The following is a 26,018-nucleotide window of genomic DNA, read 5'->3' on the forward strand; positions in this document are numbered from 1 at the left end:
ATAAAATCCACATAATAGACTATAGATAGCTATATTGATTCATATTAAGATGTTTGTGTTTAAATTGTGCTGTTTTACAAGACGCTCACATTGCATAGCCTATATATACACCGGTCTAGTTCTGTGTGTGTGTGTGGGGGGTACTCCACTAACTTTTATTGATCAATTACTAATCATTTACCACTTGCTAGTAAAGTCGGCTGAAATGGTAAGTAGTAATAACGGATGTGATCATAGAAGTAACGTTACTGAAAATAAAAGCCACTTGTATTTTATAACTTGACTTCAGTTGAACTACTACACACCTATAACTCAACATTAATCTATTACTATGTTTAGCTGTTTTATAAAGCATTGTTTTGTTTTGTATACATCTCCAAGTTAAGAAGAACCTGCTGCAGCGTGAATTAGTGCTGTAAAGTAGGACTTTTATTTCCAGAGGAGATTCCTTCCACTGGGGGGGGGGGGGTGTTCACAGTTGGCTCTCTGCTGCTGACGCGACTGGTCGAGCCATTCAGGGACACCTCGTACGGACCGCTGCAACCGTGGAGCAGACACGGAGCTCGTGCAGTAAGTGATATTATCTTCTCTTTATCCGATTATCACATCGTTTCCACAGATCTAGTGCCGGTGCGCTTTCAGCCTCGCATCTGGAATTGTCTATACAGGGGTCGTTGGCTTATCTGCCCATTAAGTCTATTTGTGGATGTGGCAGGTTGAGACTAGTTGATGCAGGGGCCAGGCGCACAGCTGGGGATGTACACTGTACAGATGCTTTTATTATAATAAAACACAAGATACGTGTGCGTGCCCTAGTGATAAGGATAAACGCTTAATGAAGAAACCCGGGGTTGCCAGTGCCACACATCTGCTCAGTTTATTCTGAGGACTGATTAGAGGGAAGATATAATCGGCTATTCAAGGGGGATCATTGCGTTTCTTTTGCATGTGAATGGATTGCAGTGAGATGCTCATAGACGCTGGTGCATGTTGTCCACTTGTGATTTGGTCCAGATTTATCTGGTCTGCGTCGGGTTGAACAATTACCGACAGGCTAATGCATATATCCCTTCGACCACTTGCAAAGACACAATTGCAATTCCATACAGCTTTATACTTTGACCGTCTAATCGGTGAACGTCCAGTCATTTCATATATATTTCAAATCAAGTGCAACTAACAAGCATCATGCATAAACTGAACGTGAGCCTCACAGTAAAACATTTGGAGGTTAATGTGTAGCCTCGCAGGCCTTTGATTGGTCCAGAGTAGGGTAGGTCGGACTAGGAGCCACCGAGATGTTTTTTTTTAAAGATCAAAGACCTTCGTCGTTCAAAGTTCAATTCTCTAATATTATACAGATACAATGATGTAACACCATAACTGGACTGTGAATGTGATATGGTTCGATCACAGCCCTTGTCTCACAGAGCCTTTATAAAGACAGTAGGCCTATCATCACCACGCGCAAAAGCAGACCACTCACATCATTGTGTTGTGACTATACAGTGATATTTTGAATAGGCTTAGCAGGGAAGGGGGCTGTTCTGTTGTGCTTGTGCAATGAAACAGCTATCTCGTGAGAAACCCATGGACTTCAATTCGATTTAAAGGGACAGTAACACTGGCTCTCTCCTCATTCTACACCCGTGTGTGTTGGGAGATGGAATACCTCTGTTTTATTGTTAAACCTGCAGCCATCTTTGGTGCAGTTTCAAGGGGAATTTCATCATCCAACAGACCTGTGCATAAACTACACGAATGGTTTGTTTTCCTTGGAGAGAGAGAGAGACCCATTCCTATGTGTGCACCAGGCCTGTCCAGTTTCATATAGATATGGGCCTGCACCCCCACTTCCTCCACTGGGTTCCTGGAAGAAAAATGGTTAAAAACCAGATATGACTGGGTTACATGGTGTAACAATAATGTCACATGTCCTGTGGCCTTGCACTTTATTCTTTCACTTCAAATAATGAAGTCGATAGAAAGGCCTATAAAGTTGACGTTGTTGGTTTTGAAAGTGGCCCTTCAGCTTGACTCTATGTTATGTTATCTTGTCATTGATTCTGAAATAATCGAAAACCCCTAATAATATGCAACAACTTGTCCATAATTGAAATGGACAAAATCAGTTATAACAAAATCCTAATGCTAAGCAAGTGTGTTGTGTCCCAGACGTACACTGCACCCTATAGCCCTTCAGCTGCCTACACAAGTCAATGAATGACACATAAATAAAATATTAATATGGTTAATTAATATACCGTATCTTAGTATATAATTCGTTTGTTTATTAATTCAGCAATACTCATTAATTCTCTCTCTATCTACAGTATCTATCTATCTTTCTCTCTACTAATCTACAGTATCTATATTTCTCTCTATATATCTACATTATATATCTATCTTTCTCTCTCTACAGTATCTATCTATCTTTCTCTATCTACTGTATCGATCTATCTATCTTTCTCTATCTATATATCTATCATTATCTATCTATCTTATACAGTATCTTTCTATCTATCTATCTACACTACAGTATCTATCTATATATATCCTCTTTCTCCCTCTCTCTTTCTATCTATTTACAGTATATCTATCCTCTATGATCTATCTACAGTATCTCACTCTCTCAAACACACACACAATCCCACATTCGCAAGGCCTTGTGGCTTTTGGAAAGATGTCTTTTCACGGTGACAGTTTTTGGGGGGGTTTGGTTTGTGTGTGCCCATAATAGGGCATTGCAATTTAGCGCTTCAGAACCCTTGTGGCAGGTCAGCCTCGTCACCATAGCAACATTATGCTGAATCAGCAACATGGTAATCCAGAGAGGAGCATTTGTTTCCCCCATAGGGCTAAAGTGACCGTCTGCAACAGAAATGGACCGGGGTTCTGAGAGGAAGAGGAGAAGTATGAATTTCCTGCTTGTGGTTCATAATGGCCCCTGAAGGCCACAGGACGGTTGTTCTCAGAAACGTCCACCAATTGCTTTGTTGCTCCGCAAATCTGAGCTAATAGCCTATTTGGTTTAGAAGTTTGAGTGGACGAAATTACAGTCGAGGTGTTGTATCCTCGATACAGGATAACAATTCAGAACTTTGACCTCTCTTATCGTTGATTCCTATAACTGCTTTGGCTTTGATAAAAAAAAATTAGCACACCAGTAGGCTAATACATCTCGCCCTGATGAGGTGGAGAGATCAGTCGAGGAAAGATCCCCGCTTGGAACCGCGCCGCGAGTAAGATAAGATAAGATATTCCTTTGTTGATCCCCTTGGGGAAATTCAGGCATCATAGCAGCATGGGGATGGGGGGGGGGGGGGGGGGGTACAGGTAGTAAAAAGCAGTGTAAACAATATAACAAATCAATATGCTTAACATAACATAATTAACTCTGGACATGTGCATAATGGTCAACAAGGTGCGAGATGAGGGTATGTATGCCCTCTCAGTTATATTTGCCCTACAATAATAGTTACAATATATAATCTAATCCAATAATCTAAATGTAATCTAATATATAGTCTGGAAAAAAACCTAAATGCTAAATGCATTAGACCGCGTAGAGCGCTTAAAGACGGGATATTTTCATTCCATCTCTTCTGTTCCTTTTCCTCCAGATAATAATGGCAGCGGAGCAGCTATCCACCTCCATCAACATCAAGGAGCCACGGTGGGATCAGGGCACCTTCGTGGGCAGAGCCAAGCACTTCTTCACCGTCACAGACCCCAGGAACATCCTCCTGACCAACGAGCAGCTCGAGAGGGCACGCCAGATCATCAGCGACTACAGGTCGGTCGGAGATGACGCTTTTATCGGTTGGCTTGTTCATTTTAAGCTTTGTTTAACCCTTTCACTGCCGCACTACAGAAGGTTAACCCTTTCACTGCCACACTACAGAAGGTTAACCCTTTCACTGCCACACTACAGAAGGTTAACCCTTTCACTGCCACACTACAGAAGGTTAACCTTTCACTGCCACACTAGTGACACTACAGACGGTTAACCTTTCACTGCCACACTACAGACAGTTAACCTTTCACTGCCACACTAGTGACACTACAGAAGGTTAACCTTTTACTGCCACACTACAGAAGGTTAACCTTTCACTACCACACTACAGAAGGTTAACCTTTCACTGCCACACTACAGAATGTTAACCTTTCACTACCACACTACAGAAGGTTAACCTTTCACTGCCGCACTACAGAATGTTAACCCTTTCACTGCCACACTACAGAAGGTTAACCCTTTCACTACCACACTACAGACGGTTAACCTTTCACTACCACACTACAGACGGTTAACCCTTTCACTACCACACTACAGACGGTTAACCTTTCACTGCCACACTACAGACGGTTAACCTTTCACTGCCACACTACAGACGGTTAACCCTTTCACTGCCACACTACAGACGGTTAACCTTTCACTACCACACTACAGACAGTTAACCCTTTCACTACCACACTACAGACGGTTAACCTTTCACTACCACACTACAGATGGTTAACCTTTCACTGCCACACTACAGACGGTTAACCCTTTCACTACCACACTACAGACGGTTAACCTTTCACTGCCACACTACAGACGGTTAACCCTTTCACTGCCACTTCAGACGGTTAACCCTTTCACTGCCACACTACAGACGGTTAACCTTTCACTGCCACACTACAGACGGTTAACCTTTCACTGCCACACTACAGACGGTTAACCCTTTCACTGCCACACTACAGACGGTTAACCTTTCACTACCACACTACAGACGGTTAACCTTTCACTACCACACTACAGACGGTTAACCTTTCACTGCCACACTACAGACGGTTAACCCTTTCACTGCCACACTACAGACGGTTAACCTTTCACTACCACACTACAGACGGTTAACCTTTCACTGCCACACTACAGACGGTTAACCTTTCACTGCCACACTACAGACGGTTAACCCTTTCACTGCCACACTACAGACGGTTAACCTTTCACTACCACACTACAGACGGTTAACCTTTCACTGCCACACTACAGACGGTTAACCTTTCACTACCACACTACAGAAGGTTAACCCTTTCACTACCACACTACAGACGGTTAACCTTTCACTACCACACTACAGACGGTTAACCTTTCACTGCCACACTACATACGGTTAACCTTTCACTACCACACTACAGACGGTTAACCTTTCACTACCACACTACAGACAGTTAACCTTTCACTGCCACACTACAGACGGTTAACCTTTCACTACCACACTACAGATGGTTAACCTTTCACTACCACACTACAGACGGTTAACCTTTCACTGCCACACTACAGACGGTTAACCCTTTCACTGCCACACTACAGACAGTTAACCTTTCACTACCACACTACATACGGTTAACCCTTTCACTGCCACACTACAGACGGTTAACCTTTCACTACCACACTACATACGGTTAACCCTTTCACTGCCACACTACATACGGTTAACCTTTCACTACCACACTACAGACTGTTAACCCTTTCACTGCCACACTACATACGGTTAACCTTTCACTACCACACTACAGACGGTTAACCTTTCACTAACACACTACAGACGGTTAACCCTTTCACTGCCACACTACAGACGGTTAACCTTTCACTGCCACACTACATACAGTTAACCCTTTCACTGCCACACTACATACGGTTTACCTTTCACTACCACACTACATACGGTTAACCCTTTCACTGCCACACTACAGACGGTTAACCTTTCACTACCACACTACATACGGTTAACCCTTTCACTGTCACACTACATACGGTTAACCTTTCACTACCACACTACAGAAGGTTAACCTTTCACTGCCACACTACAGAAGGTTAACCTTTTACTACCACATTACAGACGGTTAACCTTTCACTGCCACACTACAGAAGGTTAACCTTTTACTACCACATTACAGACGGTTAACCGCCTGTAGTGTGGTAGTGAAAGGGTTAACGTTCTAGTCCTCGGTTACAGCGCTGAGAATACAAAAGGAATAGGATGAGATGAATGATGGGCGCTTGGACCGTCCCTCTACACACATCGACTGCGCTGTTTGTGAGATAGGTGTTTGTGAGATAGGTGTTTGTGAGATGAGGTGTTTGATCGGTCTGCAAAGCCCCTTTCACACTGCACCTCTCCTGACCTTAACTGCACATTAATCAGAGGGGCTGTGATGTGAGTTTACCCCCCCTGGCCCCCACGTCATAAGTCAGCGTAATGACCGACTGAGCCTGTGTGAGAATACAAGCAGGCCATTGTTCGCAGAATTCACACAGCGTGGGCGCGTTGACTAACTTAGACTAACGGTGCTCCGTGTACGCAACGATGCCGCGTGCAGTTGGCCTTTTCCCCCGCTGATGGTTAAATAAAAACGGATTGGGAGGATAAAATGTGTTATCTTCAGTCTCTCTGATTTCATTCCCGACCAAGGACAAGACACGCAAGGCATTTGTCAAATTCATATGCGAGAACACTTCTGTCACAGATAATTGCCTGCTGTTTTGCTACATGTGTGAATGGGCAACTCCAGGTGTGACAGTGGCTCAGGAGGTAGAGCAGTCTTCTGGTAATCGGAAGGTTCCCAGTTCGATTCCGGCTCCTCCTGACGGCGTGTCGAAGTGCTCTTGAGCAAGACACTTAACCCCTAACTGCTCCCGATGAGCAGGTCGGCACCTTGCATGGTCACCTCCGCCGTCAGTGTGTGAGTGTGTGAGTGAATGGGTGAATGTGAGGCATAAGTTGTAAAGCGCTTTGGATAAAAGAGCTATGTGCAGTCCATTTACCATTTACCAGGCAACGTTTTTTTTTTTTTTTTTTTTACCTGCAACAGGGCAGTTTTAAAACCAGAGACAGTGGACAGACTTGTCTTTCTTGCCTGCAACTTAAAGTAATGGCTTTGCTTGTCCAAATGACAATACTGAACAAATTGAGATTTATTTTTCTCTTGTCCATTTATTTTGTTTGCTTTCTAATTTAAAATACAGTTTGAAACCGTCTGTACACAGTAGGCTATGTGTGCTAGCAGAACTAGACTCCAGTCACGAGTCACGGTGCACATGTGCGGTGGTTTGTCCACCAAAAAAGCGCCAAAAGATCGAAAATAAACTAGCAGAGCCAGAACTGTTCAACTCCCCTGGAGCCACAGCCAGCAGAGAAGCCGGTTTACTTTCGCTTTTAAACCAGCTGCAGCCTGAGAACTGGAGTGTGAGGGGATGTAACACTAAAGATGGCGACAACGACAAAGAATTGCTGCAAAATAAACATACATCTGTTAATTTTTTTTTTTTATACTTATAACAATTCGATAATTATCGATATCGAGAAATATGATAACATTATCATATCGTTATCGCGATATGATTTTTTTCCATATCGCCCAGCCCTAAGGCAACGTACCCGATTCTCTGGCCATTGTCTAGGTGTGACAGGGGCTCAAGGTTTGCTGATCTCTGACCGTCTGTCGGTACTGATGTTGTAACTGTTCTCTACTCTGGTTATTCAGAACAACCAAACAAGCTGTGTCTGGAATGGACTACTTTCTACATTTAATATAATATTGAGCTCACTTCATTTCACGTTTAATGTGCTTAAAGGGGAATGCTTGCCATTTTAAGAATTTGTATGTTATTCATCGGTAATAATCGGGAGCTGTCTGTGCAGGGGCGGAGCTTCCTATAGGCGACGTAGGCGGTTGCCTAGAGCGCCACCCAGAGGGGGGGGGGGCAAAAACTTCACCCAGCAAAAAAAATATATATATTATTAATATTATTTGTATTATTTTGCTTGACAAGAGTTTTTTGCACCCCCTTCTATATCTGCTATGTGAATGGTAAATGGTGCATTTATATAGCGCTTTGAATCAAAGCGCTTTACAATTTTCTTCCTCACATTCACCCATTCACTCACACATTCACACACCGATGGCAAAGCAATTGACAAATTGACAATCTGCTCATCGGGAGCAATTAGGGGTTAAGTGTTTTGCTCAAGGACACTTCAACATGCTGCCCGGGAGGAGCGGGAATCAAAACCGGGAACCTTTTCGATTACCAGACGATCACTCTACCTCCTGAGCCACTGTCGCCCCCCGCTGCTATGTCTTGTATGATAGTATCCTATGTATTTATTCTGCATTTGTTTGTTATGTTGGAGCGACTGTAACCTTAATTCTTGTTTCTAAACGCTGCTGTTTTAGCCCGGTTTCTCGTGCGAAATAGGTTCTTAATCTCAATGAGACTGGTCACGTAAAGGTTAAATACATAAATAATTCCTGTGCCCTTGGAGAGTACAGTCAATACTTGAGAACAAGCAACACTTTCCCCCGAAGTTAGTGACATTGCAAGAGAGAACCATCAAACGCGAGCCGTCGTCTGGTAGTGAAGCCAGGAGGTGCTCCGTAGACAATAAACGAGGCACTAACGTCGCAGAGCCATAACATGTTAATTAAGCGGCAGAGCGTGGGAGTTTGTCGTAGTAAATTACATCCCTGCTGTGGTCGCTGGCACAAGCCACGGGCAGGTGTCGTACATCATCTCAGCCGTGATGTTATCTTTTATAGACCTTCTCAGAAGTATTCTGTTGCTATTCCGTTGCTAGGGGAACAGCTTTGGCACCCGTTTATATCCTGGCAGCAACCGAGGAAACTATAAAAGAAGGAAGGGTCACGACGTCAGAATACCAGAATACTCTGCTTGGTGCTAGTTCTATTGAAGCCTGTAAAAGATATACCAGCTATCTGAGGAAATATACATCAACCAATATATCAAACATTAGTTAACAATGCAACACATTGCAGATGATTCTGACACCCGATTTAATAACCTGTTTAAACGACATAAACGAGTCATAAACGAGTGAGTGAGCTGTGGTGTTCCACAAGGAAGCATACTAGGACCGCTACTGTTCCTAATTTATGCAAATGACATGTCGTCAGCTTGTGACTGCAACTTGTTCTTGTTCGCGGACGACTCAGCCCTGCTGGTCTCTGACAAGAACAAGTTACTTACAGGTTGAAAAAACCCTCAGCTCAGAACTCGGCAGAATATGCACCTGGCTCGCTGATAACAAACTATCATTACACATGGGCAAAACAGAGTCCATTCTCTTCGGATCAAATAACAAACTCAGCAAGACCGACGGCTTCTCAGTTACAGTGGGTGACAATATTGTCACAAGGAAAGATGAAATTACCTAGGTTCCATCCTAGAGGCAAATCTTTCCTGTGACAAAATGGCATCCAAGGTAATAAAAAAAGTCAACCAACGAACTAGATTCTTCTACCGGATCTCCTCTCTGGTAAACAAGAATACCCTGAAGACTCTGGCAGGAGCACTCATTCAAGGGTACTACGACTATGCTTGCACCTCATGGTACCAAAGCACCTCAAAGGCACTAAAAACAAGATTACAAAGTACAAACATCACAAAACAAACTGGTCAGACTACTACTTGACCTTACTCCTAGAACCCACCTCACCCCTGCCCACTTTCACTACCTAGGATGGCTTAGAGTAGACGACAGAGTACAGCAACTTGCAATGGGCCTGGTCTACAAGATACACTATACGACTAAGGTACCCATGTACATGTCAAAATACTTCCCAAAGGTCAGTGAATACCACGACCACAACGCCAGAGGAAGCTCAACAAATCATGTTAAACCCAGATTCGGCTCAAACAAGGGGCTAAACACGTTTTGCAATTATGCCACATCAATGTGGAACGCCCTAACCAAAGCTGTAAAGGAATGTGAATCCCTACCCACTTTCAAAACCGCTCTAAAAGAGCACCTACGGGAGGCTGCAATTAGAAACTGGCCACCGTAAATGTCCAAACCCCCCCACCCCCTCCTAATAGACAGTCTCCTCCCCACCGTCCGTATGTATATATTCTCTCCCCACCGTATGTATATTTCTCTCCCACCCACCCACCCCCTCCTAATGTACAGTCTTCTCCCCATCATATGTATATACTCTCTGTCAGGATCTATGGGTAACAGTACTGTATATTTGCATATCATATATGTCACAAATGTAACAGTACTATATACCTGTATGTCCCTATGCCATAAATGTCATGATGTCATGTATGTTGTGTATGTCATAAATGTCACTATGAATTGAAAATGGGGGACCCTGATGTAAACAAGACAAACGTCTTTCTCTGGTCTGCATCCCCTTAACAATTGTGTGTATTGAGCTGTATTGTACCCATTCTGCAATCTGTTAAATAAAGTTTTCATTCATTCATAAAAGAGGAGATGGCTGATCCCATTCAACTCAATGTCGGCCGAACTGAAAGTTCCCACACGTGCGTTCACGTGCTACACAGTGATATGGCGACCCTTCCTTCTTTTATAGTTTCCTTGGCAGCAGGAAATACAAAGGGGCTATTTAGAATGTGTATGTTGTCTAGTTAGAAACGGTCTATAACACACAAGCGCGGGTGTTCTATTGCTTTTATACAACCGTTTTTAAGATATCTGATTTCATTTTATATTGTGAATAAAACACTGAGATGTGAGGTTGCTGAAGAGTTAATTCAACTTGGTACGGTATATAGGTGTTGCTAAGCAACCTCTAGCCATGCTGGTCGTCCTTGGTATTATAGAAATAACACACAAATAGCTCACAAAAAGAACAATGTTGTTATTACAGTAATATTTGAATACCACGTGAGATGAATTCACTTCACAATCTTGACGTCTCTCATCTCTTCTCAGAAAAGGTGTAGTCTCCACGGGCCTGACTGAAGATGAGCTGTGGAGAGCCAAGTACATTTTCGACTCTGCGTTCCACCCGGATACCGGGGAGAAGATGATTCTGATTGGCCGCATGTCGGCCCAGGTCCCCATGAACATGACCATCACTGGATGCATGATGACGTTCTACAAGTGAGAGGACCCCTATTCTTAAGAATCTTAAGCACAGATCAGAATAGCATCATTAGTGTGGATTCGCACCATCTGCAAGCAATCACTGATCCACTGTTTTTAAGATAAGATATTCCTTTATTGATCCCCTTGGGGACATTTGGGCGTCATAGCAGCATGGGTGAGGGGAGGTACAGGTATAAGCAGGGTAATAGTAGAAAGACCAGATAAAATGAGATATGAATATAAACATATGAGAAAGAATAAACAAGTGTAAACAATATAATTAACTCTGGATATAAAAATATGAGGAAAAATAAACAGTGTAAACAAAGGAGCAGATGAGGATCTGTATGCCCTATCGGTTATATTATACTTTACAATAAATATAGTCAATAAAGAATTTGAATCTGAATATATACTATGAGTAAGAGTAAAAGTAAACGGTATACACAAGGTGCAGTATACACAAGGTACCCTAACTGGCACGACATACGTCATACGTTGTAGTCCGTGCAGGTTTCGGTGGTTAAGAGTCAGACGCACTCGGGATAGAAAGGGTTCCCTTTTGGATAGAGAGGGTTCATTTTGGGGTTGTAACGGTGACATTTACAAGAGTTCTAAAAGGATATGGATTGTTTCAGTACTCTCTCTCTCACTCCCGTCCGGAGATAAGTTTCCCCTCTTCCCTTCCTCTTCGCAGGACGACCCCGGCAGTAGTGCTTTGGCAGTGGATCAATCAGTCCTTCAACGCAATAGTGAATTATACCAACAGGAGCGGGGATGCCCCCCTATCAGTTAGGTAAGAGGCTGCCTTTTGGCCGACGGACACCGGGTGTATTAACCCCTTTAATTCGACTGGTTTTGTTTGGACAGCCTGTATGACTGACGCCTCTTTTGTTTGCAGTCAGCTCGGCACGGCCTATGTGTCCGCCACCACAGGCGCAGTAGCCACCGCTCTAGGACTAAATTCACTAACAAAGGTATCGGTTTGTGTTCAAAACCCCATTGTTTTTCTCATTAATATATTTATATTATATATCGTGTGTGTGTGTGTGTGTGTGTGTGTGTGTGTGTGTGTGTGTGTGTGTGTGTGTGTGTGTGTGTGTGTGTGTGTGTGTGTGTGTGTGTGTGTGTGTGTGTGTGTGTGTGTGTGTGTGTGTGTGTGTGTGTGTGTGTGTGTGTGTGTGTGTGTGTGTGTGTGTGTGTGTGTGTGTGTGTGTGTGTGTGTGTGTGTGTGTGTGTGTGTGTGTGTGTGTGTGTGTGTGTGTGTGCGCGGTCATGAAATTAATCACGCACCAATAGTCTCTTTGTTATGACTGCCATGTTATCTCTGGATAAGACTCGTGCGGCGGCTATCAATGCACAATCGCTGTGATATATGCTCTCGGAAGGACTTTTTGATGTATCCTACTTAAGATAAAGTACATATTCTACACAATCCTAGACGTAGTAAGTGAGCGAGTGCTCTTGTTGGTCTAGAAAAACAACATTGAGACTGATTTAACCTGCTGTTGTGTGGCAGTGAAAGGGTTAACCTGCTGTCGTGTGGCAGTGAAAGGGTTAATAGATTGTGTTTGACTTCTTCTTCTCCCTCTTCATTCAGACTCTTCTTCTCTTGTCTTCTAGCATGTCTCTCCACTGTTGGGGCGGTTTGTTCCATTCGCTGCCGTGGCCGCGGCTAACTGTATCAACATCCCACTGATGAGGCAAAGGTGCGGCAGACAAGATATACATTAGTTCTATATAGACAAGATATACATTAGTTCTATTATATACAAGACATACATTAGTTCTGTATAGACAAGATATACATTAGTTCTATTATAGACAAGACATACATTAGTTCTGTATAGACAAGATATACATTAGTTCTATTATAGACAAGACATACATTAGTTCTGTATAGACTAGATATACATTAGTTCTATTATAGACAAGACATACATTAGTTCTATTATAGACGAGACATACATTAGTTCTGTATAGACTAGATATACATTAGTTCTATTATAGTCAAGACATACATTAGTTCTATACCTTGCTATATTCTTACCCTACCTACTTTCATAAACTTCCAATGAAATTCATATTTATGATGTTAGAGTGATGCTCTGTTGTGAGGAGAAGATGACTTTTGACCTAAATCTTTTCAAAGTTGTTTAACATTCCAGTTAGGTACATCGTGAACATCACCGCCTAGCCAAGGTTGATTCTCCTAACTGGGCCATTTTCATCTGATTGAACAATCTTATCACACTTTTTACTGTAACCTTGCTATTTACATTTTAAATTTTTATGCTCGCTTATGCCTGTATTTTTTTACTGTTGTTGTATGTCCGTTCTATTTTATAATTTTTTGACTATTTTTAAACTTAATCATTTTAAACTATTTTATTATTTGTATTACTGAATGAAACTGTAAACAGCCTATTAGGATGCTAGATCCTAATGTGAAACACTGTGATTTACCATACCTTGCTATGCTCGCTCATGCCTGTATTTCTTACTGTTGTGAAGCACTTTGAACTGCAACCTCTGTATGAAAAGTGCTATACAAATAAAGTTATTATTATTATTATTATTATTATATAGACAAGATATACATTAGTTCTGTATAGACAAGATATACATTAGTAAACTATACATTCGTTCTATTATGTATACAAATAAATCAATAAATAAAAATAAAATATAGACAAGACATACATTAGTTCTATATAGACGAGACATGCATTAGTTGTTCTATTATAGACAAGATATACATTAGTTCTATATAGACAAGACATACATTAGTTCTATTATAGACGAGCCATACATTAGTTATATATAGACAAGACATACATTAGTTCTATTATAGACAAGATACACATTAGTTCTATATAGACAAGATATACATTAGTTCTATATAGACAAGATATACATGAGTTCTGTATAGACAATATATACATTAGTTCTGTATAGACAATATATACATTAGTTCTGTATAGACAAGATACACATTAGTTCTATATAGACAAGATATACATTAGTTCTATATAGACACGATATACATGAGTTCTGTATAGACAAGATATACATTAGTTCTATATAGACAAGATATACATGAGTTCTATATAGACACGATATACATGAGTTCTGTATAGACAAGATATACATTAGTTCTGTATAGACAAGATATACATTAGTTCTGTATAGACAAGATATACATTAGTTCTGTATAGACAAGCCACACATTAGTTATATATAGACACGATATACATTAGTTCTGTATAGACAAGATATACATTAGTTATATATAGACAAGACATACATTAGTTCTGTATAGACAAGATATACATTAGTTGTATATAGACAATGTGTACATTAGTTATTGTAACTGAGGGGTACAATTCCCTGACTGTATTGATAAGTATGGTATCATTAAACCACTACCGTCTTATGTACAATTCTACTGGCCATACAGTACACAGGTATCTAATGATGAACACTTCCCCACAATGAATCGGTTCCACACAAAGCTGTATTTAAGTATTTATTAGCAGCAAAAGGTACATAATATACTTTACTTTACTTCACTTTGAATGCGCTTATAAGGCAAAGGAATGTGCGTAGGCAAATCAATAACGAATGTCCATTCTCGTATTACGCAGGAGGTAATCATACAACCTGAATCTTAGGGAATTATATCTATGGTACACTAGTAATATAGCGGGAGATACTGGAAGGGTCCCCCCGGTTGTAAGCCAGCAAGGGTAGAGGATCTGTCGGTAGTAGAGTCTGGGTCAACGATGATAAGGAGACTCCGAGTACAGGAGACGGTGCAATAAGATCTTGATCCACAGACGAATACAGCTGTTCTCCGTAGCATGTAGCTCCACATGGAAGAAAGCTAGCCGGCTTCAGGCTTCTGAGGGGCGGGCTCGACGTGGCTCCTCACAGGGTAAATCCCACACACTTGTGGGTGTCGGCGATTCTCCGCTCCATTAATTACAGGACCAAAAGCAAATATAATCCAGCCGAAAAGAGCTATGCAGTCGTCGGTAGGTTATCCAGTGTACATAATCCACACGGTCCTCGTCTAGGGCCCCTCGGGTGAAAGCGCCATGATAAGCAGCCCAGCCTGGATAAGCACTCTAGCTGATACGAGGAAACGTTGGTGATGCTGGTCACTGTAGAACTTTAGCCGCACGATACACTATACACGAATAGACTATTACTGACTTAATAGAATAGGTCGAACTCGACGGTACAGCGTTAAACTCTGACACTTCAGTTATTAATTTGCACGCGGTCTCAATGCTCTATTTAGGGCCAAACAGGCCATACTTCACTGCACGTCGTATCGTGGGTGAGGCTTCAACTTTAGTTACTAAGTGCTTCTGTATTCACCTGCGCCGTATTTATACGCTTAGATGAATAAACTAGTACCAGCTTTATTCTTGTCTCATATCCTTGCGCAATACCGTTCATGTCCAGGCATGTCCCCGGCGGTGACTTTGAACCTGACTTTGGAGGCATGGCCTTGGCGCCTGTGGACCGCTGTCCAATAGGAGAATGAAATATTATGGTCTGTACTAGGCTAAAGGGATATTCCGTGTATATGTACAAGGAATATACAAGGGATATCAAACGATATACAAATATTATGCAATATATATCAATCAATAAATATATATATTCGGTTTAATCTGATCCTTTGTAACAGTTATATATAGACAAGCCATACATTAGTTCTGTATAGACGAGATATACATTAGTTATATATAGACAAGACATACAGAGGTCTATATAGACAAGACGTACAGAGTTCTGTGTAGTGCATTTTAATTTTCCATTTCTTCGACGGATAAGAATTACGTAGCCGTTCCAAATGACCTAAACCAAAGGTAATAATTTGCTCCCCAGTGCTCTGCTCCCAATAGTGAATTCATTTGACATCAATTCAACCATATTGATGTTCCTCTGACCCCCAGTAGAAATGTTGAAAGGTGTTACAGAAATTATGAATTAATTCACTATTTGGTCTAGTACACCAGTGTGAGGCTTAGCTTGCTTCTTCTGTATCCAGTACCCGAGATTAATTAATACATTTATTAATTTAGTTAGTTATGTATACTATCTATCTTGTCTACATTCTAGTAAAGTAGCCTGATAAAATGTCAATAGCATTCCCCCCCCCCCCCAGATCTACACATGTGAATGTTTGGAGAGTACCCATGTAAATATGCGTTTCTCCCTCTCTACAGGGAACTGAAACACGGCATTCCCATAACGGATGAGAACGATAACCGGTTAGGAGAGTCAACGAAAGCCGCCCAGCAGGCCATCTCTCAGGTGGTGGTCTCACGGATCCTCATGGCCTCTCCAGGAATGGGTATGAGAATGACCTTGTGTGTATGATCAGTCAAACCTGCCCACCACTGCGCTCCCTACGGTAGCTGTAACCCGCCCTCAGGCCTGAGGGAGCGGCTACATTGATCCGTCACAAAACGGAGGGAAAACAGACGGGGGGGTATTGCTGTCCGTTGGTTTGTTTCTAATTCGAATCTAACTAGCATAATTGCGCGTTTGCGGAAACAACAGCTTAGCTAACGCAGTGGTTCCCAAAGTCGGGGTCGCGACCCAAAGGTGGGCCGCGAGATGATTAAAAAAAAAATTAAAAAAAAATATTTTTTATTTTATTTTTATTAATTTTTTTGTCAGGCCACTGAACTTAGAAGCAGGCCAGGACAGTGTTTCTAGTTGTATTCTAAAATTCTATTCTATTGTATTCTAAAATGTGACTACCGGTATATGTTTTTTTTTTTTAAACTTTGACCAGTCAGCTGGTTCTTTTCGCGTTTATCGCTTTTTCCTGGTCAAGTATGACCGACAGAAACAGGTTGAATGGGGGTATAGATGGGGGGAAAGACACTCTGAGAAAGTACGGCTTGTCCGGGAGTCGAACTCGCTACCCCAGATCCGTGACGCGCACGGTTGTCCCCGACGCCGAAATAGCGTTCGAGGTACGCAGTGAGCTACTGGAGCTCCCCTCCGGTATATGGTTTTATATTAACTTAATAAATAAACAAAAACGAAAAATCTACTTATTTCAACGAACATTTCAAACTAAATAACAGATTATGCACATAAAACGCTGAAAACAACCGAAGCAACAATAGTATTTTAATGAGGCTATTATTATTATCATTATTATTTTGCAACAAGTTAGCCCTCTCATAAATAGCACATATAAATGAATAACTTGAACTAACTTAATAGGATTGAAGTGATATTTGGCTTAAAAAATCGGTCGCCTGGCAAAAAAAAGAAAAAAAAAAAGCCAGACGATGTGCATTGGGCCGCGGCTCTCTGACGCCTTATTTTCTGGGCCCTGGCCTGAAAAGTTTGGGAACCCCTGAGCTAACGGACTATGAAGTATCTGTCAGTTCCAAAAGTTTGAAAAGATACAAATCTGGACTCATCATCAGGCCTGTCATCAAACGGACACTCTTATTGTAAAATAATAAAAAAAATAGACCTAAACGGACAGGGACAACGGATCAATGTAGCCAGGCCTTAGCAGTAAATAAAACCTCATACTGTACCACCAGCATTGATATTTCGATAGCATACCACTACCTACTGTATAGTTTGATATTAGGAATGCACCAATATCACTTTTTCACTGCCTAAAACACATCTGATACCAAGTACTGATCTCATCCATTACTTATACTGAACTATACAGACTTGGACCATTAGTTTGGGGTCATTGGACAAAATTGATTGATAGATTATAATTGTATTATATGTTTTTATTCTTCATTAGATATATTTAAGATTTAAGTGTCTATGTGCCACAAATGCAGAAAGTCAAGTAGCTTTGCTTTGATTTTTGACATGTCACATATGGTTGTTGGTATCAGATTTGAGTGTTTGGCAAATTATTGGATACTGATAAGCTGTTTTAGCCTGGTATGAAGTGAACCCATCTGATATCAGAATCACAATCAGATTCTTTATTGTCACATTGCCAATACCTTTACAGTACAGAGAGTGAAACTCTCTGGGTGTTTTGCTCTCTCGACCTTGCAGCAGCAGCAGCAGCTAGCATAGAATAGCAGCTGGGCACAAAGTATCTCTAATTACACTACAGTGGACTATGATAGTCTATCATTATAGTACAATAGTCACAGTATGTCATGTGTGCAAAAATAGCTCTAAATGGTAATACAGGGATAGAGTATATCGCTGATGAGTGTATAAGTAGTGTGTATATATCTGTGTGTGTGTGTGTGTGTGTGTGTGTGTGTGTGTGTGTGTGTGTGAAAATGGATGTGTTTTGCATTGTATTGACATTTCTTCTTATTTTATATTCTTTTACAGCTATCCCCCCATTTCTAATGAACCATTTGGAAAAGAAGGCATTTCTGAAGGTAAGCATACGCTTTATTTAACTCTTGCATCTGTGGACGTTTTCCTCTGAGGCCTCTGTCCACACAAGATTTTGGGGGGGGGGGGGGGGGGGTGTGACAGTGGCTCGGAGGTAGAGCAGTCGTCTGGTAATCCAGAGGTTCCCGGTTTGATTCCCACTCATCCCAAGCAGCGTGTCGAAGTGTCCTTGAGCAAGACACTTAACCCCTAATTGCTCCCGATGAGCAGGGTCGGCACCTTCCGCCGTCGGGTGTGTGAGTGGATTGGTGAAATGTGAGGAACAAATTGTAAAGCGCGTTGGATAAACGTGCTATATAAATGCACCATTTACCATTTTACCACGCGCATAATTAACCTCTCTGGTTCCTGTAGAAGGATATTCTAATCCAACTGAATGAGACCTGGGAGATCTTGTTAACGCAGCTTTATTGGATGCACAAAGTTGTGGAGACACTTCAGTCTGCAGAGTGAAAGTTATTTATACTTCCACAATAACAAAACACATGATCACATGACCAGAACAGTATTGAGGTATTACATAATATAGGGATCACAACAAACTCATCATCGGGGGCTTGGTCAAACGATGATCACATCCCAACCCACTTTATTATGAACTGGAGGTTCTTTGAGGACACTGACTGGTCTCAACCTCTCTCCTCTCCCGAAGCTCCTTGTCATCCGTATAGACCTCAAGACATATTAAAGGAGTATTCCCAACCTTGAATATTTGAAACAGGGTTATGAATATGATACATCAAACTACTGTGTAATATTAAAGACCGTATAATCATTCTTCACACATTTCCACTACATTCCACGCACATCCACAAAGAGACATTTAGCTTTGTTAAGAGTACGGCCGGTGAACGTCTCTCTACAGGGCGAGCGCTCGATCGAGGTGTTATGGGGGGAACCTGATGGGCGTCTTCAACAGCCAACCTCCACGCCACCGACTTCCTCGTCCTTCTCGATTCTAAATAACCGCGAAAGTTTAAGCGACACGATGGGAACCTAAAACGCACTGATTATCAATCGCGCCACTCTGCTTTTTAGCGACTGCATCAGATGAATGAATGGACATGAGGCTCCAGTATCGGAATTCACTCCTGCTTTTGTGTTTCTCTCTCTGCTGGTCTTTTCAGAAGTTCCCATGGATGAGTGCACCCATTCAGGTCGGCCTGGTGGGATTCTGGTGAGTGGCCAAAGAGATGCTCCGCCGATAAAACCCCAGCCTTTTGAAGTTCCATTGTAAATGTCAAGTAAAAAAAAATTCCCACATTCCTTTCAGTTTGAAGATTGAGGTGAAGTTACTGTCAAGTGTCCCGTCTTTATGTAATATAATAATCACACAACGTTGTTTTTCTCCTTGGGAGAGAAAACATCAGCTGTTTGTAGATGTAACAAGACATACATTAGTTCTGTATAGACAAGACATTAGTTCTTGTAATGTATATAATATAACCGATAGGGCATACAGACCCTCATCTGCACCTTTGTTTACACGGTTTATTTTTCTCATATTTTTATATTCAGATAAAATGTTATTGTCTATATTCATGTCTTTCTACTATTACCCTGCCCGTACCTGTACCTCCCATCCCCCCTCCCCCATGCTGCTACAGTATGACGCCCGAATTTCATAAATAAATGAATATCTTATCTTATGTAGAGGCTATTAATGTCTTTAGGAGATTCAAACTATGATGACCAGAAGACGGGTATGAAACAAAAAAACAAACAAAAAAACTAATTATAGTATAGCGATAAACACGCTATAAATAACATAAATGTTTAGGTCACGATTCGATTTTCAATTATTTGTGCGTTAGAATTTGGGCCGTTTACATCTTGTTTTATGTAGGCCATAAAAAATGATATAGTTATATCCATATGAAACTCACACATCTCATACACTGCAACAGAAACTAGTTTTCAATCTTTTACCTTCAAACGGATGCTTCCCAAAATATAACGCAATGGTTTACATAATATATAAAGCATTTGATCTAAATATAAGCTTTCAGATTAATGAACTAATTTCTTAAAATCACAGTGGGCTAAGTAGGTCAAATGGATCAGCAGCAGAAATACTGCAGAACAGAACACAGTGTAAATTGTAGACTGATAGAAATGATGTCTTCATAGTTGTTACTGGCCGCTTTCAGCACCATGGAGAGTGCTGTGCACCATATAGGCCTTGTAGGAATGTACATTTCTCGCTGGACAGTGTTTATAAAACTCTTGGTATGTCAAGAGAGAGAAATTCGCTTAGACTTGAATCTCGCTCTTCACGGGATCCACGCTGCGTCAAATCCTCAGGTCCGTTCACACACCGGTCAGATCACATCTTCAGCTGCAGAGGCCAGTGAAACTGAAAGTGCTGGGCTGTAATTACTCAAACTGTGGCCAAAAACACAGCTCACACAGTAGCTCCTTGGAGAGAGGAGGCAACTAGCAAGCAGGGAGACACTGGTGGTGTAGGCTTCTGATGGTCTTGAGAAATCCATGTATTTAATTCAATGTAAGAATGAATGATAGTCTTATTATAGACGATCAGAAGGGGGGATAAATCACATCTGCACCTGTGATAAGAAAAAAGGAATGACCAGAGACATGAAAAGCAGAGGTAGGGAAATCCCCTGCTCGACCCCACCCTGATTATATGTATACTGGTATATCCAGTTGTCAGCTATTCTATTACACTGCTGCAGGAAATAAACGGCGGTCCATTTAGAAAGTTGAGTCAAGTTAGAAAAGGTCTGTATACGACACGTCGTGTCCAAGTCGTAAACAATGAAGATTTGCCTCAAACATTATGCTAATAGTTGCCATATCGTACCACCAGTTGAACCGAGAGACTGAGAGACTGATAGAGAATAAGACCAATAGAAGGAGAATCATCGATACCATTTAAAATCTTAATTAAAAGCGTATGACTCTGTATTGTTGCACGTGGTTCATTGTCGTGCGGTTTTGTCTTTCAGTCTGGTGTTTGCTACTCCGCTCTGCTGCGCTCTGTTCCCCCAGAAGAGGTGAGTGAAACATTCCTACTACATGATGATTGACTGAGTGAGGAATGATCCATGGAACCTTCCTAGATGTTTCTAACTCCTCTCCGCTCTAACCCCCCCTGCACCCTCCGTTTCTTATTCCTCTCTACCCATCTTCCTCTCCTCTCTGCCTTCCCTCTTCACTCTCTCCCTCTTCTCTCTCCCTCTCCTCTCTTCTCTTTCTCTCTCCCCTCTTCATCTCCTCCCCCCTCCCTCTCTCTCTTCCTATTTCCCTCTCCCTTCTTATTCTCTCCCTCTTCCTCTCTACCATATCCCTCTCTCACTCTTCCTCTATACCGATCTCCCTCCTCTTTCTCTCCCTCTCCATCTCCTCCTCTCTCCCTCCTCTTACACTCTCCCTCTTCCTCTTTCCCTCCTCTCTACCATCTCCTTCCTCTCTCTCTCTTCCATCTCCCTCTCTCTCTTCCTCTCTACCATCTCCCTCCTCTCTCTCTCTACCATCTCCCTATCTCTCTCTCTCCCTCTTCCTCTCTACCATCTCCCTCCTCTCTCTCTCCCACCCTCCACAGCTCGATTTCGGTGAGTCGCCTGGAGCCGGAGCTGCAGGCGAAGATCAGAGCGAACCACCCAGGAGTGGAGAGAGTCTACTTCAACAAAGGACTATGAGCGTCCAGAGGCCTCATCCAAGCACTGACACACACACACACACGCACACGCACACGCACACACACACACACAGTGGCAGACTCATCTCAACACTGGCCTCTCTGCCAGCCCTCTTCATTCCGTGTGCCAAAGTTAAGTTTGCTTATCCTCATTCCTCTCCTTCAGACAGACCTCCTAGGATTTCTTTCCTCAAATATTTCTTCTTTTTTAATGAGATGCTTTTGTGTCGCCGTGATTCGAGATTTATTTTAACGTAATTCGCAAAAAAATATGATTTTCTCTTAGGATTATGATGACGAAGGCTGTAGTGAGTGGTGTACAGTGAGCGTATACTGGGATGGTATTTCCATTCCCATGCAGTATTTCCTTTTTAACTCTGTGACTTTATAGGTCGCTGCCAAACCATTTATGTCTTATCGTGCCGTGTTCACGTGGGAACGACCTGGCATGGCATTCCTCACCTGTGTTATTGCAGAGGGATTCAGAATTTAACAGCGATTTTGTCGCCTACTCTGTGTTTTTATGTATTTGCCAAATCTCAACAATGATTTTGCCAGACCTCTCTCAACAGTTGCAACCTCGTAACTCCTAGTAGTGCCATTTCAAAGAACGACGTACAAGTATTCAATAAGCTCATTTTGCCAAATAAGTGACACTTAACCACTTAACCACCAAGCCTGAGGCTTTTCAGAAGCAGAACCACTTTCATTCGCCACATTCATAACACAGGAATTTGGCTTGGTGCTCGCTCACTCAAGGCAAAGACAAGACATCTAGAATAATATATACGTATATATATATACATATAGAAAAGGTGAAAAAATAGTAATAACAAAATAGAAAAAAAAGTAAGTTACATTTATACATTTTAAATGTAAATACAAGTGTTTGAAGTGTTGTGCAAGTGACGCAAAACAAAAGGATCATGAATCTGAAAACAAAGAGATTAATAACCAGGTTTCTCCCTATAAAATGTGACATTGTGATGGTAACAACCTTTAGTGGTATTACTTAAAAAAGACGGGGTGGTACATGAGGAAGATATTTCTTTACATAAATATTCTTAAGAATAATTCTTATTTTATTCCCATGATATCATATGGTCTAATAATTGGGACACCGAACAGTCAGTGCAGTGGCCGTCCTACGCCTCTCGTTAACGGCCTTTAGTAGGGCCAACATTAGCGGTGCTTCTTAAATCTTAATATAATTGATGTTTATCTTACTATTTATTCTGCTTGCTGAACATGCATGAACAAACCGCTCCTCACAGACGTGACAGAATGGCAACACAGCCGCAGGCATCTACGATCCAAAATAGTCTTTGTGTTCAGCCCGACCTTCAGTTCCGCTGAGCGGTAGCAGACTGTCATTCATACTTGTTCTTATAACAAGACACACTGGTGTTCACTTGCCTGTTCTCCACTAGAACCACGTTGCTATGAATTAAGATGAATCAGTCGCTCCGGGATCTTTTTATTTCTATTTTAACGCGATCACTATTTCTACCGAGCATCAACAATTCCAGGGGTTTACAATTTAAGCAAATCAATGCACTTTCACCAAGAAGTCTTTCCTAAGTGACAAGGACAGACCTTTATTTGATAAATTGTCACAATTCAAATGCAATAAACAGCCTTATGAGTTTTTTGTCGACAGGTAGGCCTACATCGTCCCACCTTTGCCTTTTTGAGTCGCAGTTTTCTTTTAATCCTCAAACTAGCACGAGGCGTAAAATAATCTGTTTTGATCACAAAAAAAACTCTGAATCCTGGAGGGACTTGATTAAAGGACAACATGGGGTTGTTGACATGTGGTTCAGGTTATTTTCACTCTTGATTATGAGATAATAACTGAGGCAATTACTTATTCTTTCTTGATAAATGTATTCGACTATTGCTTTATGTAGTCTGAAGAGGCTCTTCTGGCGTAATACTTCAAATAAAAGTGACCATAGGTTAGAATGGATTTCTCATCAAGTCTGTTGATTTTCATGCTTTTTCATTCAGATACAATAGACATGGGTGACAGTTATGGATCAGAAGCCAGATCAGAAGTGGTTTCCATTCCAATTAACTCAGTAATATGAAAAAAGAAGCCAAAATATTGAGGCAGGAACGACCTCAGATCCACATGTTAAAAACACTGGCATTGCTCCTTTAGTGCTTTTCAATTTCATCCTCAGCAATAGATAAGACTAATGCTGTTCCTGAACGCAACCAAGTCATTAGACTCGCAAATATCTTTATGGTCAGTGAGCCAACATGCTGATGGCTAAACCATTATGCTAAGTTACTTCACTGTCAGACACGAGTTTAGCCCAATTTGAGGCTAAGCTACGTTGATTTGGAGGAATGTGGAAGCTACCAGGCAAAGCTTGAAGCCTGTACTTTCAGCTTTCTGTTAACGCATCTCCCCCCCGTTGAGTTGCAATGCTTCTGAAAGGTAGCCTAATACACTGGATGCAGAAAACATTGCTTTCTCCTGTCGTGACGTCATTCAAACTCGTCCCAGAGTATCGCAGAGTGCCGGAACAATGACGTCACTCTCGCTAGTTTGTTGAGAGGAAGAGGCCAAACAAACTCTTGGATGTGTGGGATGAGCTTTGAGAACGTCTGCCCAGAAGACTAGCATATGTATGCCCCAGGGTCCGTATTCGCAAAGCCTCTCAAAGTGAGAGTACTGATCTAGAGTCAGTTTAGATCGTTAAAGGTCATGTAGACAAGTGCTCGTGGTCACTGACCCCAGACCAGCACTGGTACTCTGGGAAGCTTTGTGCTTGGTATTTTATTGTGAGAACCTGAATTCTACACCGATCTTATCCTCAAATGCACTGGTCAGTCTTAAAATCAGAGACCAAGGTGGGGAAAAAAGATGGTTCGAAGCCACAAAACGCATAAGCTAATATTAGCCAAATCTAACTTATGTAAAATTGCATTAATAGTATTTTCAGTGATTCTAATTACCATGTTAAGTCCTATGTGCAGTTTTTTTTTTATTTGAAGTACAAATCAATTTAAAAAAGAATATCTTGGGAACATTCTATTTGTTGAACTACATGGCTTTTTCCTCATCATAGTCTGTGATTTTCATTTTCAAAATAAAATAAGTGTTTAATGTATGAAGAATATATCTATTTACTCATATTGTTGTACAATAAAGTGGCTTTATTTTAGGTTGTCGCCGTTTCCAGAGAGAGAACCCCAGTGTTGGAGCCGTTACCCCTAATAGTTGTCGGTTTGAAGTGAGGCTTGTTGTTCCGGTGTCATTGGTGTAATTGAATGTAGCAATATTTCAATTACAGTGTATTGTCTTTTACGCACAGCCACGCTATGTTTTGGTGCAGTACTCTCCGTGTATTAGATTGTACATGCGTCCACGAAAGCACAACATAGTATGACTCGATTTAAAGCGCTGCCTATTTCCAAATCTCGGTGCGTCGGAGGTGTCATTCTACTTGTAAAGCACACAGCCGTACGTGGTACTGTACTGTACATCTCCCCAAGAGGAGTGAGGCAAAAGCACAAGGTTCTAATAGTGAAACACTGGACCCGAGTCTGAGGTAGCCAGCTAACCTTATCTAACCCATTAAATCTACCTTGATAACCCGCTTAAACTAACATCTTTACCGGATGTTCCACAGCCCTTTGATCTGCCAAATCAACTACACCGTCATGCTAGCCAAAGTGATACAAATCTACTCCAGAGGAATAAGTCATTTACAGTTTCCATTCATTTAAATGGATTTTTTTCTTTTTTTAAAGGGTATTATGAAAAGATAAATAAATAAGGTATTTAATTGTTTTGCAGTACTTTGGGATGTTGTAATGTTTAGACTAACTGGATGAAATAAAAGTTTATGAAATCATGGGGTGAGTATCTGTGCATTATGGTTTACTACTTTACGCCCTACCAAGCGAGTTGGTTGTTCTATGTTGCCACCTCCTGGTTTAAATCCAACACCGCTGAGTGAGATTATAAAAGCTCTTCATTCAAAAAGGCACCATACACCGCACCCCCC

The 26,018-nt window shown here is 41.5% G+C and overlaps 1 protein-coding gene across 1 annotated transcript; it reads left to right on the plus strand.

The window, feature by feature from the left end:
* The first annotated feature begins 501 nt into the window (after positions 1-501).
* Positions 502-25,809, plus strand: sfxn1 (sideroflexin 1). The gene is made up of 11 exons (XM_084331711.1): positions 502-570; positions 3,624-3,796; positions 10,749-10,919; positions 11,602-11,700; positions 11,806-11,881; positions 12,528-12,613; positions 16,148-16,275; positions 18,270-18,319; positions 19,463-19,512; positions 21,305-21,352; positions 21,901-25,809. The coding sequence occupies exons 2-11, from the start codon at positions 3,630-3,632 to the stop codon at positions 21,995-21,997; spliced, it is 972 nt and encodes a 323-aa protein (XP_084187837.1). The 5' UTR covers positions 502-570; positions 3,624-3,629; the 3' UTR covers positions 21,998-25,809.
* Positions 25,810-26,018: the final 209 nt, after the last annotated feature.

The sequence above is a fragment of the Notolepis coatsorum genome (assembly GCF_963971535.1).
Source record: "Notolepis coatsorum genome assembly, chromosome: 16".
Classification (NCBI taxonomy): domain Eukaryota; kingdom Metazoa; phylum Chordata; class Actinopteri; order Aulopiformes; family Paralepididae; genus Notolepis; species Notolepis coatsorum.